The sequence below is a fragment of the Malus domestica genome, chromosome 01, assembly GCF_042453785.1.
Source record: "Malus domestica chromosome 01, GDT2T_hap1".
In the NCBI taxonomy this organism is placed as follows: domain Eukaryota; kingdom Viridiplantae; phylum Streptophyta; class Magnoliopsida; order Rosales; family Rosaceae; genus Malus; species Malus domestica.
Window position 1 is genome coordinate 31,470,293 of NC_091661.1, and position 15,131 is coordinate 31,485,423.

Sequence of the window (15,131 nt, forward strand, 5' to 3'; positions counted from 1 at the left end):
TGAGAACTAGCTACGGTTATAGCTCCTCTTGCTAGTCACAGTGATATATGTAGATGGAGGTGCACCACCCACCATGAACATCCCTTTCTTGCCAAAACTTAGGCATCTACAATCTACTCCACCAATCTCTCCTTGCTTTTCACTTTTAACATTTTTTTTCCTCGCAAAACTTGTTAAGATATATGGAAAGATTCTCCTAATTATGCCACTAATGCACCACATATCAATCGTCTTTTTAAACACGACAAACATTTAGATATGGGATAGCAAGCTGTTTTACATTTTTACTATAGTGAATCTTTTCTTTCTTGTTTGTACATATTTTTGTCAATGATAAGCAGTCGAATTAAAGGGTACATTTTTGCGCACCATCCTTGGTGATGATGTTCATCACCCTATTTATCGCGGTTATATGTGTTTAAATTTTGAAATTTGTGTCTATCTATTACACAGATTTTGAAATTTAAACTCATCTGGTAGTACTAAATAGGACAATGAGCATCACAATCACTTAAAGGTGTCGAGCACAAATACTCCCCAAACTTGTTTGTGCATTGGGATCATATATAGTATTGGGTAGCAGAAGTTATAGAACGTTGGCCGGATACAGTACGTACTACCTACACAATTTACACAACGCATGTATAATCCATCAACTGCATACATGCCTACAGTTATACATTTGTTCATTACCTTAGGATCATTTTCCTGCTTTTTGGGTGATACTTAACCATGTGCCAATTATATATTTCTCAAATCATCATATCACCTTCATTAGGGTTCTAATCACCACGTCTCCTGTAAAGCGTACTGCTGCTCAAATATTACAGCTAGCTAGTTGCACATTAAATAAATTTGATTTTATGGTAGAATCCTAACTTTTTTACAGTATGTGAAAGTAAATTGGTCTTTTGACTGGTGTAAAATTACCACACACACATGACTCTCAATTGCTAAAACCGTAAAAAAGTTTGATGGAATCAAGTTATCTTTGAACTGCGATAAATATCATCAAATTACAAGAACCTATATCACGGCAGTTAAAACTACAAGAACTAAACTGTAACTTCATGCAGCATTGGTCCGGCAAGTAATTTTATGTTGTCAACAGATTTGAAATCTTATAGCCAAGCCAGTCCAGCTCCTTATTCAGGCTCTTCTTTTTGCTAGAATAAAAAATAGCAATAGTACAGGTACATGATATGATGCCTCTTGCGTACAAAAACCCTAAAAAACTTCATCGCATGGAAAAACCCTACTACTCCTCTCAGTCCGCCCTCTTACGTTAAGGTACTGCTATTCGGATGGCTCAGATGGCTCAGGATGATGATCATGCTGCTCCTAATCAGATGGCTCAGATGGCTCAGCGTGATAAAGGGTTTTGGTAGCATGTGGTAACAAGTAGTGAAGTCCAATCAAAGTATTAGGTTTCGGAGATATTTACGCTTATAAATTTGTTCTTTCCAAGTACAGCTATCCAGTTTACTATTATTTCAACCTGGCAACTATTTCCTGGAAACCTACTAGAGGAAAAATCAAAGGTGCATTTGTTGCACCGTACTATTTCAAACTATATTAACTTCAGGGACTAAGGTGTACTCAGTAATATAAGAACAATGAAGCGTTTGGTACAATGTTGGCCTAAGCTATGGGAGATGTTGACAACTCTAGTTATGGGCCCCAGATGCTATGAATTGTATAAAAATGCTACAAAAAACTCCTATAGCATTTGAAAAATGCTATGGAAAAAGTTTATTATAGCATTTTGGAATTGATATAGTATACTTTTCATAGCATTTACAAGCTATAAAGGGTGATAATAGCATTTTACACTTTCTATATCATGGCCTAATATATCAAGAAGCAAGCGGCCTTTTATCACAGTAGTAGAAAAGTATTGTGCTCTTGCATGATGACGTGGATTCAAACCTCATCGGTTGCTAATTTAATATTTATTCTAACAAAATCTATCGTTTCAAAAATCTGTTACTCAGAATATTCATTTACAAGAAGAGCCATGTCGTAGATGTTACAGATACAATTTTCAGAATCTAAAAACAGCTCTCTGGTTGGGGATACTCGACTGAATGTGTTTAATTTTAAGCCTACTTCCTTCATCAAACACCGTCTCCATGATATAACCGCCGTCAAACTTCATAAGAACAGCTATAAACCTACGGGCAGCAGAAAACAAAACTTTGAAAGCGGAGTAGGCGGGTGACTGTCCGTGACTGTTAGAACTTATCAGACTTACATAACAATAAACAAACAATATACATGGCCTTACCATGATTTGAAACTACGTGCCTCGGCGATACTCCAATTGCTTTGTATTCTCTAGTAATACCTACCATAGAAAACCCAGATTAAAATTCCAATAAAGATGGCAATACTGCAACAAAAAATGAAGCAAACTCTCATTGAGCAACAAGCACTGTCCAAATACAGTGGCTACATGTCAAGGCAGAACTTATCACTGCAGGGGAGGAAAAATAGAGCAAAAAAGTGCTTACTTGTCGAATATATGTTGCAACTGCCTTGCAGCCCTCGATTGCAAGTTGCATTACGTTTTCAAAAATGTCCAACGGTAATTTAGCATCCATCTGCATCAACGATCATCACGAATAAGTGGTTTACAAAAGGCGCTACAAAGAAGACACTGTACATGCCAACTAACACAACAATTGTAACTTAACATTGTGACAACAGATTGAGAAACAAATATGACAATTACCTGAAGAAGAGTCACTTTGTCCAACTTTGGCATAATGCCTAAAGTGACATCAGCGCCTCCAGCACTATCTTCTACATAGTTTAAATCTGCCAAACCAGCAACAATAAGCTCACATGAATATTACAATGGCCTTACAGGAGCCGTACAAGCATAAGGTAACGTAAAAGTTTACCAAGTAGAGGTGTGCTATTAAGGTAGCCCGCACTACAGGAAGTAACAAGGTCACGCATTGGAATTCCAGCATCTGAAAGGGCCAGGGTTGCAGCATTGATACATGCAGATCTAGTACCTGCCAAAGATAAAATAAATAAAATAATCGAACTCAAGGATAGATCTTTCCGTTCTTCAATTAAAACATTGAAGCAACCTGTTCAAATCCAAAAGTATTTGCTAAATAGTAAATAGTTAACATTCTAACCGATACACATATAACAGGGACAACCATGGTACTTTGTTAACAGTGAACACTATCGATCACATCTCTATTTCCATACGATGCAACAACAGCGATAACTATTAATGAACTGCCTGCAGCATAGGTTGACCCTCAAACACGAACTACCTCAATAGTAGTTAAAAAACAGAAACAAACAAACAGCTTTAATAAATTCAAAAACAAGTGGTTAACGTACATGAAATGACATGAGGAGGCTTCGTTTTTCAGAAAATAAGCCTGGATCTACAAATATCTTGACTGACAGGACCAAACATTCACACACACAAAGGAAACATATCATATAGGACCTACGGCTGCAATGAGACATCGGGATTTACCTCCATCTGCTTGGAGAACTTGCACAAAAATATCAATCTGCAGTAAACAGATACAAGGCTCAGAAAAGAACAAACTAAACATTCATCGAAGAAAAGTTCCCAAGATGCATCAGTAGAACCTGAGTCCGAGGCATTAAATGAGTCATAATGCATGCTTCCATGGTTTGCCGAATAACAAGAGAAATCTCTGTGGATCGTCTGGACAGCATCAAAGATACACATTTTAATGCTATAGTTTAATTTAGTTATGGATACAACACTCTTATGTTGAATTTTATATTGATGATGATCCAAAGCATGTATCTATGAACATGAAATAGAATAGAATATATCACCTATCACCCTTTGGTTTCCTCATGCGATCTCCAGTACTAAAATTTGCCATGGTGTACTCACATCGCACCTAAACTTATTAACAGTTGCAAACGACATTACATATGCCTGTCAGGTTTATCATACTAACCACAACATAGATAAGTTTAACACACAGAGACTTAGATGAGAACTATTACCAGTGCCCTGTCATTCATCTGTTGGCTCCTATTTGGGACCTAGAAAACAAAAGTACATTAACAGCTGGAATGAATTAAAATTGAAAATTGTACAAGACCTTTTAAATAATAATGAGTACCACGCACAAGATCATTAAAATTTTATATCAAAATTATAGAATGAAGAGAAAGTGTTGGCTAACCTCTCGAGGGCCATACACTGCAGCAATGACTTTGGTGTTCCCCATCTCAAACACAGCAGAACTGAAATTTGATATGAAAGATCATTTTTTTTTTTTTTAAATTACAAAGATTAGAAAAGAAGAATCAAGGCTTTAGTAATTCAAACCCGTCAGCTTTGTCCACAACACCAATCTCTCCTCGAATTTGTCTCATCTGGGATCAGAGAAAATAGATTTAGTTCATAAATATAATTGACAACTTATAACGATTATGATTGAATAAAATGGAAAATTGAGAGATGGAAAATTACTTCCATGGGCCGCCGACCATCTAAGCGAAGACCTTCTGGGCTCACGTACTCCATCTGTTAGAACTTCGTAACAACCAACTTAGGAAACCACATAGATAACAAGAACAAATAGTAGCTAAACCAATCACTGTCTAAAATTTAAACGCCATGACAACCAAACTACAAAGTTCCATAAATTAATGCATAATGGCTTTGTTTCAGCAACAATATGGCTATGCTATATCATGGTTCATGCCTATACTTATCAAAAAATTAGACAAGCAAGACGGAAGTAACAACAACAACAACAACAAAGCCTTTTCCCACTAAGTGGGGTTGGCTATGTTGTTGTTGTTGTTAAAAGGATTCGACGTAAACTAGGAGTGCCGGCTGTCGACTAACCAAAAGGAAGTAATGAAAGACGGAAGTAAATCAAGAAAAAAATACTTCACTAACCAAAAGGAAGTAATTCAAATAAAGAACGCTAACTCTCAGAGAAGAAGCTAACTTTGTTTTCACCTTCCCTTCAACACCCTCAACAACTCTTTACACTCGCAAGAAAAAATCAGTAACGAAAGGACCACCTTTTATCTTTTAATCATGAAACCCATTACAGCAGAAACCGTTCTCAATTAAGACAATGAACGGGTATGGTGGAATACTCAAATCATTGGAACCCACTTCCTAATGACTCTCAAATGCAGAATAAACCACGATAATGTTAATCTGTTATGGGCATACACTAAATTTCTAAACACTAAATTAGATTTCTGACTCTCAAAGACAGAAATTAGATTTCAAAACACTAAATTAATTACCTAATTTGGGGTGAGAGTGAGACTCGGACTCAGTGTGGTGGTGAGAGAGATCGCGGGTTCTGTTCTGTCCGTGAGAGAAAATCGCCCGAGAGAGAGATCGTTAGAGATAGCGGTGGTTGTGTGGTGAAGGAAGGCTGGAGAGTCAGAGACGACAGTATGGTGTGGTGGTAGGCCGGTGGCTGGCCGGAATTCGACAGAGAGAGTCAGATGAGAGATGAGGGCTCGGCGAGGGAGGGCTGCGCTTCGAGTTCGATGGATGGAAACAAATGAACCACTGGAAGATTTTGGAATGGTTAGAGAGCAGCGGTTTTGTGTTAGGGTTTGAAATGATGAAGCAGTGCACTCATGGTGTTGGGCTCCAGGTCAGAAATAGTCCAGCCCGCAGCACTTTTGGGTTTTTATTTTTCACCGCCTTCTTTGACGCTCTCATGCAAAATACCCGCGGATCTGGGTTATCCGCCTATTTAAATTTCACGGTTACAGTTATGGGTAATCGTTTAGATAAATAAACGGTTATGGGTATAACCGTTTACCCATGAAATTTTAAGGAAAACTAATGAAAAGGGCTTGAAAACTTTGAGTTTTAATGATAAAGACAAAATAAAGGGTAAAATGAATAGTACCATGATTGACTTTTTAGTGTAAAAATGTGGTTTTTCGTTAAAGTGAACAGTACCGGGTGCTTTTCATTAAAGTTCCCTTTATTTTATATATGTAAAATTAACACAAACCATGTTTTATATCTAACAAAACTTAGATCAATGCTATTGACTATAGTGCATGGTTTATATAGCTAATTATATATATATATATATATATATATTATGTTAATACTTTACATTATAGGTTAAATAACTCAAGAATATTGTCTTCTAAACAGTTTTCGTAACAAAAAATACTTAACAAATATTATATTACCTTCATTGGTAACATGGATTAGTAGTAAAAGTTTTCCCAAAAGATTAGGAAAATAAATAACAATTCCCCTCAGCCCCACTCGTTTAATTCAACCCAAGACCTGTTCCTCAAACATGTTGCAACTTGCCATTTCAACTAATCCCTCACTTTTGTTAGCATTGTTACTGCAATTTATATATCCTATATTCCAATTTTGTTTTGTAAAACTAATTTTCTTGCTTTTTCATTCTATATCAATTAAAAATATCGTTCGTAAATTATTATTTCAATTATTGGAATGATATAAGGACTGAAAAACTTAAAATATGGAAATGTATGATGAATGTACCTATTACGGTGTTTAATTGTTATAAAAAAGAAAATTATGACAATTTTGTTTTTTAATTTTTAAGTTGTTAAAAAACATGTAGACGGGTGAAAATGGGTAATGGTAAAAAAAAAAAAAAAAAAAAGATAAACGGGTAAAAAGTGTAAATGGGTAAACGGGTATTAAACGGTTATGATTAAATGGGTATGGGTATAACCGTTTAGGCAATTACCCAACGGGTAAACGATTATGCGGGTATGATCATAAACAGTTATGGGTAAATAACCGCAGTTACCCGCCCGCCATAACCGTTGCTCATCCCTACTCATGGCCCTTTTGAACCAGGTGTGCCCATTCCCTTTTCTTTTCTCTTATTTTCTGTTTTATTTGTTATTTTATATTTCTTTTATTGTTTTTTTTCCTATTTTTATTGTCCTAGTTTACTTACTTTATCTTTGTTAGTTGTTTTAAGTATTTATTTTAGGACTTATTATTTTTGTTCCTTTTCATTTATTTTATTTTCCACACCTTAAGGACAATGTGTGATTTAAGTTTGGTGAAAGAAAATAAGAACTTTTAGATTTATTTATTTATTTTTGAGTCAAATAAAAATTTTCATTCTTTTGAAGTTAATATTCATAGATTATTTTAAACGTTATAACAAATGAACATGATGAAGATTAATCTCATAGTAGAGTCTTTCTATTTTTCGTTGCTTAGACACTAATTCATGAGTATACTTTGAAAATTTGCACGTTCACACCAACATGGTTTGTGGGAAGTGAGATTGAAATACTTACTTTTTGTCTGATTTAATTTTTAATTTTTAAAGGCCCGTTACATAAAGAGCCATTACCGTTGTTTCTTTTTTACTATTGAAGAAGAAAGGTGACTCAATTTGTTGACTCTGATCTGATACACTGCAGAAATTCTACCTTATAGGTAACTTTTTGTGTATTGTCTTGCAAAAACTGTTACAAATTTGCCCAAATAAATTAATACAATTATTTGTGCATGGTACGTGGGACGGGACGGGACGAGGCGTTCCGTCCCGCGTTTGGTGCGCCAAAAATGGATGGAACGGGCTGTTCCACGGGACAGATTTTGAGTGTTTTTGCGTTCCACCTCCCCCCTGGAACGGGTTTGTTCCACGTTTGTGGAACGCAATGTTTTACCATTTTAAGACAAATATACCCCATGTCTTTTTCAAAAATTACACCTTCGTTCCGTCCCGTCCCGTTCCGTTCCGTCCCGTCCCGTCCCGTCCTGTTCCGTTCCGTTCCGTTCCGTCTGCGTACCAAACGCACCCTAACTTATAACTCATTCGTCCTTCATTCATGTAGCTCAATTCTCTCCTCGTATTTTTTTCTCTGCTTCTTTCCATGTCCTTGATCGTAAGCGTAAATCCTTCAACTTCTGTGCAGCACCTTGCATTTTTGGTCAAGCGAAAGAAGGTCCTTTCAATTGATGCCCAAGCTTGGAGAAGTTCTTCTCCATAAAATTCCTTACTGAAAGCACCCATCGCTAACGGTATTACCAGCGCTTGAAGAACCCCTTCCATCATCACTTGTAGTCTTGAGTGATGAAAAACATCTTATCAAATGATTCCCCCTTTCGAACAATAAAGTTGTCCGTCTTATAAATCACGGGCTTAAGATACTCGCAGAACACTTACAAACTCTTTCTCACTCACATTTTGAAGCATCCAAACCTAGAAGAAGACGCAGCATTCAAGCATGTTACTTTTTTGATGATACAAATGCTTATACGAAGACTTGGTAGCCAGTACCAACCTGCAAATTTGCTTTGAGATATATCAAAACGGATAGCATGCCGATAACAGATATAAAAACTGCAAACAGGTTTTCCCATGCATAGCTGCTAGTCTGGAGGTTTTCCCATGCATAGCTGCTAGACTGGTTTTGGTTATATCCTTCTCGAGTTTCTTACGAAAATCATCAAAGCGTAGAACCCGGGTCATGTATTGCAGCACAAGAAGGAAGTTCAGAAACATCCTCATAGACCTCGAGCCCCTCATTATTTTTGCAAAAGAGCGAATAAATACCTGCAAAAACCGTAATACATTCTTAAACCAACAATTAAATGACGACGTTGAATCCATTAGGAACATCTGTCCTAGTTTGTAGTAATTAATATAGTTCAGGAAGGGAAAGGTCGGTCTCTTACAAGTGGAATAGGAGCAACACCCAAAATTATCAATTAAGAGGCATGACCCCCAAATTTTTTTAGCTAATACATAACTCCTGCTCCACCCCTTAGCGATACCATCCTCACGTCTCGCAGCCTGATCCTCACGTCTCACAGCCTCGTGTATAGCTCGAAGTTGAAAGATAATGTCAAGTACGTAAAAGATATAAGTGAATAATAGCAAACTAAGAACCACTGGTGTCAACTTTTTGTCCAATCTGATACACTTCATGTCTTTGTTGAGTATAGGAATGTAAAAGAATAAAGGATCCACTGAGACAGCTAAACCCAACATTAGTAGAAACACATCATTCCCAGCAAAGAATTCGCTAGATGAATTACTTGGTCTATATTTTCCATAATCGATATCGGCAGAACTCTGCCCAGTAGTTGCTGCAGGATTCCGGTTTGGACTACTGAACAGAACACAAGAAACATGAAATGGTACCAATCAGGAACAAAAACACATTAAATTTCACAAACCTAAGCATAATTTATTTGCCACAGATTGATTTATTTGTATATCTGGTTTACGAAACTAACCTCGGAATTTCAATGATCTCTTCCTCACGGGGATTCATGTATAACCCAAAGGAGCTTTCTATAAGTATACCTCAAAGTTCTGTTGATACAGTTGGTACCTGCAAAGATGGAACAAAATATTTCATGAAAAATTTCGAACTACAACATTCTAGTCCATGCATGAATCCCGGCACTGAAGCGCACAACACCAGTAATACCTCAAATCAACGCCGCCTCAGATTGGGAAACGTTCTTAGTGGAAATTTGCAAACGAACAGTCTCGTTTTATAAAAAACAAGTAAAGTTCAATCAAAGTATCAAGTAAGTTTCGGCGAAATTTACGCTCTTAAAATGTTTCCAGTTTATTATTGTTTCAACCTGGCAACTATTTCCTACAACCTTACCAGCAGAAAAATTAAGGATTCCGAGATTAGCTCTTATCAATGGGAATACGTGGACCTGCATTGAGATCTGGTGTCGCTTATTGACATTGACATTGTATACAACATGCTATGTTGTATCGACAGTCTTAAAGTAATCATTTTGCTGCTGGTTTTCACCTTTTGGTTGTGTTGTGTTTGTTTTGATTCCCTGCGGAGAGAGCCCATAAATTGAACGGTTTTACCAACGAACTTCAACAAAAACATAATCTTTAGACACAAATGAAGCATTACGACCTCAGAAAATAAGACGCCTTGCGTGAAAGATGAGAAGCAACCAGACTCATACGTTTTGCATGAGACAGTGAGGGCATCTGCTTCGCTTCTGCGAGGATATGCGTGTTTCGTGGTCTAATCTGGATATTGCTTTTCTCCACACACATTAAAGCAGCATATAGAACTGATTAGTGAATATATTACAAGAAAATAGCATACTTGAGAAATGCCATAGTTTATTTACACATAAATTTGATGATTGATGATTTCCATCTACAACGTTTGCACAAAGCAGACGGCAAGAATCAAACCGCACAAAACAATGATAGATTGTCAAGGAATGCCAAGTTTCTGTACAAACACAAATACTACATATATAGGAACTGCATATTGGTACACTTAGCTTAATTACAGCAATCGGAACAAATGGCAGAACCCTTTGCTACCAATCTTCCTTCACAATTTTTGACTTCTCAAATATGAACTTCCCTTCTTTGTACTTTTGCGATGCCTCATAAGCTCGTTCATACTTCCATCCCAACACCTCACGGCAATCACCACAGTGGATATCAGCAACAGTATGCAGACCAGTTAAGAGATGCCTGTCTTCTTTTGCCCCAACAACGACATTCATCGCATGGGAGAACAGAAAAGCTCGGCCATGTCTTCCCTATAAAATGTTGGAAAACAACGTTAGACCCCACTTCCTATTCTCACACCCAAATATGAAATGAAACAAGACATTCCGATATTTTTAGATGCAATACTTTCATGTTACAAGATCTGGCACAAAGAGCAAACTACGTGTTCGATTCATGTAAAAATGGAAAGTTATCTTCGGATGTTCATTGGTCCATTCAGTTCAGTATTGATCACAGGCTTCACAGCCAAGAAACCTCATGATTAGTGACAAAGAAAAACGAAGAACAAAAAGCAGAGAACCTACAAAGACAGAGTCAACACCCCAATTTCAATTCTTCTATGACATTTACCCTTTGTGTAAAGGACGGTGATTTTCAGACTCTCGTTTCTCCTCCTGCACTGTTGTTTCTATGCATTGGTTCTCCTTTACTCAATTCAATCCAACAGCTTGAGTAAAAAAAAAAAAAGGAAGGTGTGCAGGTGGATAAAAAGGAGTGCGGAAATCACATGAAACCCTATGCAAATCAGTTTAAAGTTCTACAAAACTCAATGATCATTTGGGAAGAACTAGTAAAAAGTCCAGAGACACAAAAATTCAAATATTATTTTCTCAACAAATAAAAAATCAAAGAAGAATAAGTGAACAATAAATATTGTGGAAACCTCACCTGAAAAGCCTTGGAAATTATATCATCGTGAAGGGAAACATGGTTTCTGCAATTACAACAGCTGTACAATCTAGGCCCTACCAAATTCGCCATTAACAAATAAGTCCACAGCTCGAACCTCTAAACACCTCTCACTGCTCGGCAACCAGAGAAAAGCAAAAGAAACAGAGAAAACTTACACACGGGAGAGTAAAAATCTGTTAAAATTAAAACACGAAAATATGGATTAAGAGAAAGATTATGAATTTAATTACCAGCAACAAGATCAACAGTGACCCAGAAGCCTGCAACCAAAGATAAGATTACCAACCAAATTAGCATGCAAGATTCCAAAAGTAAAATATTAAATTTTGAAAATTGAATGATTGGGTTTTGAAAGATACAGGATTTGCAATTAAGGGTAAGCAACAAGAACATTTAGAAGATTAAGATTAACAAACCCAGATTAAAAATGATTAAACAGGTGAATAGGAAAGGGAAAGTTGGAGTCTTTGAAGTGAAATTCATGGGGTATGACAAAATTAAAAAAAAAAAGAAGACCCATTAATTAATTAGGAATTAAAATCGGAAGGGATGAGGATCTGACCTGTTTAGCCAGTCACTAATTGTGATTAAAAAATGATTAAACTTTTTTATGAGAGCAGAGAGAGTTGGGAAATTGCTTTGTTCTTTTACTTGTAGAATTGAATCAATTGATTGCTAGCAATTAGCAGTACAATCAAAGTCGGGAAATTGATAGAGAAATTGCATTAAATTAAAAGAAAAAGAAAAGCACTAACCTTTTAACAGAGGGCTGTGAGACTTGAGGGTTGCGTACAAACTCTATGAGAGAGAGAGAGAGAGATAGAGATAGAGAGAGAGAGAGAGTTTTCTGCAATATTTTGAGTAGGATGGACTTGGTTGGGTCACAAAGAGCAGAGTTACGCGCGCTCCGATTGAGAGGCTCAACACGCGCAAGCTTAGCGGGGCTGTGCTACTGTTAACACAGTAGTACAATGTGGCCCCTAGTTTATCCCAAGTGTGTCAACTGCTATACCAGGGGCGGGAGAACTATATAAAATGAGGGATGCTGTCTATACATTTCTTTTTATCCTCTACATATCCTGTTAACATTTTTATTATTTTTAATTTATTCAATTCGATGATCAAAAATTAAAAGCGACGTAGAAAATATAAAATAAAATGTGTGAATAGTACCATGCTGTGAAAGATGAACATCAATATGACAATGTCTCAAATTACAAAAATTCTATTGTGTGTGGGAATTTTAGCCGTTAAATTTTAGTTATTTATGTTTGATCGAGAACTTGATGGAAAGAAAAATAAGAGAGTTTTTTTTTTATGTCTGGAGCATTAGTGTCCTGACATTTCTGTTTATATAGGAGAACTTTAATGAAAAACTTATGGTAATGTTCATTTTAACTCAAAGTTTCCAAACTCATTTCATTAGTGTTTCTTTTATATAATTATTTTTATGTGTCAATAATTTAACCACTGTTTTAACTAGTCAATAATATTAACAAGGTACATTTTGCGGGAAATGTTGAAAATACATTCTGATGGTAACAAGACAAATTGATATAAAAAACTACCGTTTGTTACATAGTTGGACTACTTCAAAGATATTTTGTTTGGAGAGAGGATTCTTGGAGGAATATCTAGTGAGGATTCTAAAAATTCTCTAATCACATTCGTTCATTGTATATTGTGCAATTAGTTTTTATTAGATATTATTTATATAAAAAAATTATAATAATTTCTGATCGCACGATATATGATAAACGGATATGATTACATGATTCCCGAAATCCTAATAAAGATAATCCAGCGAGAATGCTCCCGATTTTTTTTTAGCCTTGTATCTAGAGACGGATTCGCGGAAAGCTAAACATAAAAATAAATTATTATCATCAAGTGGAGTTTTGAATTCGGCTTGCACGGGTCAAAACTCAACCACATGCGGGGAGCAAATAAGAGAAGTTGGAGAGCAAGGAACTTTAATTACCAATGGAGGATTTTATTTATGGAAAACTAATGAAATAATATTTAAAAATTTTGAGTTTTAATTAAAATAACAAAAAGATGTTGTAAGTAATAAGTAGTACTATAAATAACTTTTTTAAGTAAAAATATCATTTTCGTTAAAAGTGAATAGTACCAGAATGTTTTGTTAAAACTCGCTTCCATTAACCGAAGTCCATATATTACCAGAAAATCCCCCCTTTCCAACTTTAAGATTTTCCTTTTCCTTTTGATGCAATCTTTATCATTGCTCTTATTCACCTTAATCTTATTGCTAAATCATCCATTGCATAAAGCATGTGAAATATAACACACATTAGTTTCTGCGCAACATATGCAGAGAACCAACAAGAAGAAGTACACATTATCCACAAATGATCGTAGTCCTTCGAAAATCGAATTATTGTCGGTAGTAGGTACTGCGTTGTGATGGGGTGACACGGCGGAAGTTATAGACCAAAGGGATCACGACCCTGATCTTGTCATGCATCGTGAGGGATTATTAGTACTGCTTAGAAATCTTTGCTCTCTCGATTATGAACATCCCTTGCTTGTACATCTGTGTCGGCTCATAAGCTCGAAGGTACTTCCAACCTAAGACCTCACCGCAGTTGCTGCAATAGATGTCAGCAACTGAGAAAACACCTGATATGAGCTTCCTGTCCTCCTTTTGCCCCACAATGATGTTCATTGCATGAGAGAACAAATATGCCGGCCCAGTTTTCCCCTAAACAACGAAATCCGAAAATCGAATTGTAAGTTCTTCTAGGTCATAAAAGTGCTTCATGGAGAAGCACCATCATGAAGCACTCCCAACTGCTTATTTCAAGAAGCACTAGAATTATAGATAAATTAAGCAAAATCCTAATAAGCCCGGAGAGAAAACAACATTGATCAAGCACCGTGTGATACCATTGCTGATTTTAGTTCTCAAACCTAAATATTAACGAAAATAAGAGAACATAATATATTTTTCGTGTTTCAGTTTTCACCACAAATTTCTTGGAGATAAGGTCGTCACGAAGAGCAAGAGGATTACGGCAACTTCTGCAGCTGAAGAAGGGGTTGCCGCCGGATTCCGCCATTAAACTGAAAGATTTCAACACCAAGTAAATAACAGTCAGATCCTGCTAAAGTATATAGATATATACATATACAGATGGAGGATAAAAATGGAAAAAAGAAGAATTGAAATCTTCATACATGGAGGAGAGTCAAGAAACTCCGCTCCTAAGATTGAAGAATAATAAGGAGAGGGAGGCATATTTGTAGAGTTTGGAGAGTTGACTGGAAATAGTATTGGAGACTTGGAGTTGGAAAATATGGATGAGGTTGATGAAAAGTCAAGGCTAGTGATGATGAAAAGTACTAAAAATATTATTATTAAGTGGATAATGGAAATCATATCATCTACGTCGAGACGGAAAGTACTTGACAGGTTGGTAAGATATAATTGTTAGACAAGTTGGTAAGAAATAATTGTTAGACGGGATGTGATATTCACACATTTTTTTTATTTCTCACATACATTTTTAATTTTCGACTTTTGGATCAGATAAATTGAAAAAAATCAAGGGATATAAATCAACAAAAGGTGTGTGAGAAGTAAAAATTGGTGTGTGGATAGCATACCCTTTGTTAGACAAGTGGTTAACCTAGTCAATAATATCAATATTATGCTGAAAATGTATAGATAGCACGTTAAAACGTTTTGAGTTATGATGGAGTGAGAGACATAATAATGTGTCATTATACATTACAATCAATTACTTTGATACATAACAAATGTTCTTCCAACAATCGATTGTTTTCATCACCATAAGAGTCCGTTTGGTGGCCTGAATGGGAATGAGTCTAAAAGAAAAAATTTAATTATCAGAGACATGTAAGACATAACTT

The 15,131-nt window shown here is 36.1% G+C and overlaps 4 protein-coding genes across 9 annotated transcripts; all 4 read right to left on the reverse strand.

Moving 5' to 3' along the window:
* Positions 1-1,918: 1,918 nt before the first annotated feature.
* LOC103406586 (exosome complex component RRP41 homolog) lies at positions 1,919-5,642 on the reverse strand. Of its 2 annotated transcripts, none has more exons than XM_008345571.4 (13): positions 5,290-5,642; positions 4,493-4,546; positions 4,349-4,395; positions 4,203-4,263; positions 4,021-4,059; positions 3,844-3,911; positions 3,628-3,706; positions 3,509-3,545; positions 2,907-3,023; positions 2,735-2,820; positions 2,514-2,603; positions 2,288-2,347; positions 1,919-2,174 (listed from the first exon to the last, which is right to left on the reverse strand). In XM_008345571.4, the coding sequence occupies exons 2-12, from the start codon at positions 4,544-4,546 to the stop codon at positions 2,300-2,302; spliced, it is 726 nt and encodes a 241-aa protein (XP_008343793.2). In that variant the 5' UTR covers positions 5,290-5,642; the 3' UTR covers positions 1,919-2,174; positions 2,288-2,299. The 2 variants fall into 2 exon arrangements, with proteins under 2 accessions (XP_008343793.2, XP_008343794.2); XM_008345572.4 differs by having other exon boundaries at positions 4,493-4,555; positions 5,290-5,630.
* Positions 5,643-8,300: 2,658 nt separating this feature from the next.
* Positions 8,301-9,779, reverse strand: LOC139187453 (uncharacterized). 2 transcript variants are annotated; one of them, XM_070820904.1, is made up of 4 exons: positions 9,649-9,779; positions 9,266-9,363; positions 8,702-9,138; positions 8,301-8,579 (listed from the first exon to the last, which is right to left on the reverse strand). In XM_070820904.1, exons 2-4 carry the CDS (start codon positions 9,301-9,303, stop codon positions 8,473-8,475), a joined length of 582 nt encoding a protein of 193 aa, XP_070677005.1. In that variant the 5' UTR covers positions 9,304-9,363; positions 9,649-9,779; the 3' UTR covers positions 8,301-8,472. The 2 variants fall into 2 exon arrangements, with proteins under 2 accessions (XP_070677005.1, XP_070677006.1); XM_070820905.1 differs by lacking the exon at positions 9,649-9,779 and having other exon boundaries at positions 9,266-9,449.
* A 300-nt stretch (positions 9,780-10,079) lies between these two features.
* On the reverse strand, positions 10,080-12,119 carry LOC103406587 (protein yippee-like At4g27745). Of its 4 annotated transcripts, none has more exons than XM_008345573.4 (4): positions 11,990-12,119; positions 11,465-11,494; positions 11,211-11,344; positions 10,080-10,570 (listed from the first exon to the last, which is right to left on the reverse strand). In XM_008345573.4, exons 3-4 carry the CDS (start codon positions 11,301-11,303, stop codon positions 10,343-10,345), a joined length of 321 nt encoding a protein of 106 aa, XP_008343795.1. In that variant the 5' UTR covers positions 11,304-11,344; positions 11,465-11,494; positions 11,990-12,119; the 3' UTR covers positions 10,080-10,342. The 4 variants fall into 4 exon arrangements, with proteins under 4 accessions (XP_008343795.1, XP_008343796.1, XP_008343798.1 ...); XM_008345574.4 differs by lacking the exon at positions 11,990-12,119 and adding an exon at positions 11,797-11,925; XM_008345576.4 differs by lacking the exon at positions 11,990-12,119 and adding an exon at positions 11,651-11,761.
* A 1,381-nt stretch (positions 12,120-13,500) lies between these two features.
* On the reverse strand, positions 13,501-14,498 carry LOC103406588 (protein yippee-like At4g27740). Its single transcript, XM_008345577.4, has 3 exons — positions 14,436-14,498; positions 14,225-14,321; positions 13,501-13,959 (listed from the first exon to the last, which is right to left on the reverse strand). The coding sequence occupies exons 2-3, from the start codon at positions 14,315-14,317 to the stop codon at positions 13,735-13,737; spliced, it is 318 nt and encodes a 105-aa protein (XP_008343799.1). The 5' UTR covers positions 14,318-14,321; positions 14,436-14,498; the 3' UTR covers positions 13,501-13,734.
* Positions 14,499-15,131: the final 633 nt, after the last annotated feature.

What these genes read in the sequence shown, in the direction of transcription:
- LOC139187453 (XM_070820904.1), bottom strand. Translation starts at nt 9,303, where the DNA reads ATGAATCCCCGTGAGGAAGAGATCATTGAAATTCCGAG. An exon ending in GAGATCATTGAAATTCCGAG is followed by an intron (nt 9,139 to 9,265) that starts GTTAGTTTCGTA and finishes TGTTCTGTTCAG; the next exon opens with TAGTCCAAACCGGAATCCTG. An exon ending in GTGTTGCTCCTATTCCACTT is followed by an intron (nt 8,580 to 8,701) that starts GTAAGAGACCGA and finishes CGGTTTTTGCAG; the next exon opens with GTATTTATTCGCTCTTTTGC.
- LOC103406587 (XM_008345573.4), bottom strand. Translation starts at nt 11,303, where the DNA reads ATGGCGAATTTGGTAGGGCCTAGATTGTACAGCTGTTGTAATTGCAGA. An exon ending in TAATTTCCAAGGCTTTTCAG is followed by an intron (nt 10,571 to 11,210) that starts GTGAGGTTTCCA and finishes AACATTTTATAG; the next exon opens with GGAAGACATGGCCGAGCTTT.
- LOC103406586 (XM_008345571.4), bottom strand. Translation starts at nt 4,546, where the DNA reads ATGGAGTACGTGAGCCCAGAAGGTCTTCGCTTAGATGGTCGGCGGCCC. An exon ending in GTTGTGGACAAAGCTGACGG is followed by an intron (nt 4,264 to 4,348) that starts GTTTGAATTACT and finishes ATCAAATTTCAG; the next exon opens with TTCTGCTGTGTTTGAGATGG. An exon ending in ACAAAGTGACTCTTCTTCAG is followed by an intron (nt 2,604 to 2,734) that starts GTAATTGTCATA and finishes TCGTTGATGCAG; the next exon opens with ATGGATGCTAAATTACCGTT.
- LOC103406588 (XM_008345577.4), bottom strand. Translation starts at nt 14,317, where the DNA reads ATGGCGGAATCCGGCGGCAACCCCTTCTTCAGCTGCAGAAGTTGCCGT. An exon ending in TTATCTCCAAGAAATTTGTG is followed by an intron (nt 13,960 to 14,224) that starts GTGAAAACTGAA and finishes TTCGTTGTTTAG; the next exon opens with GGGAAAACTGGGCCGGCATA.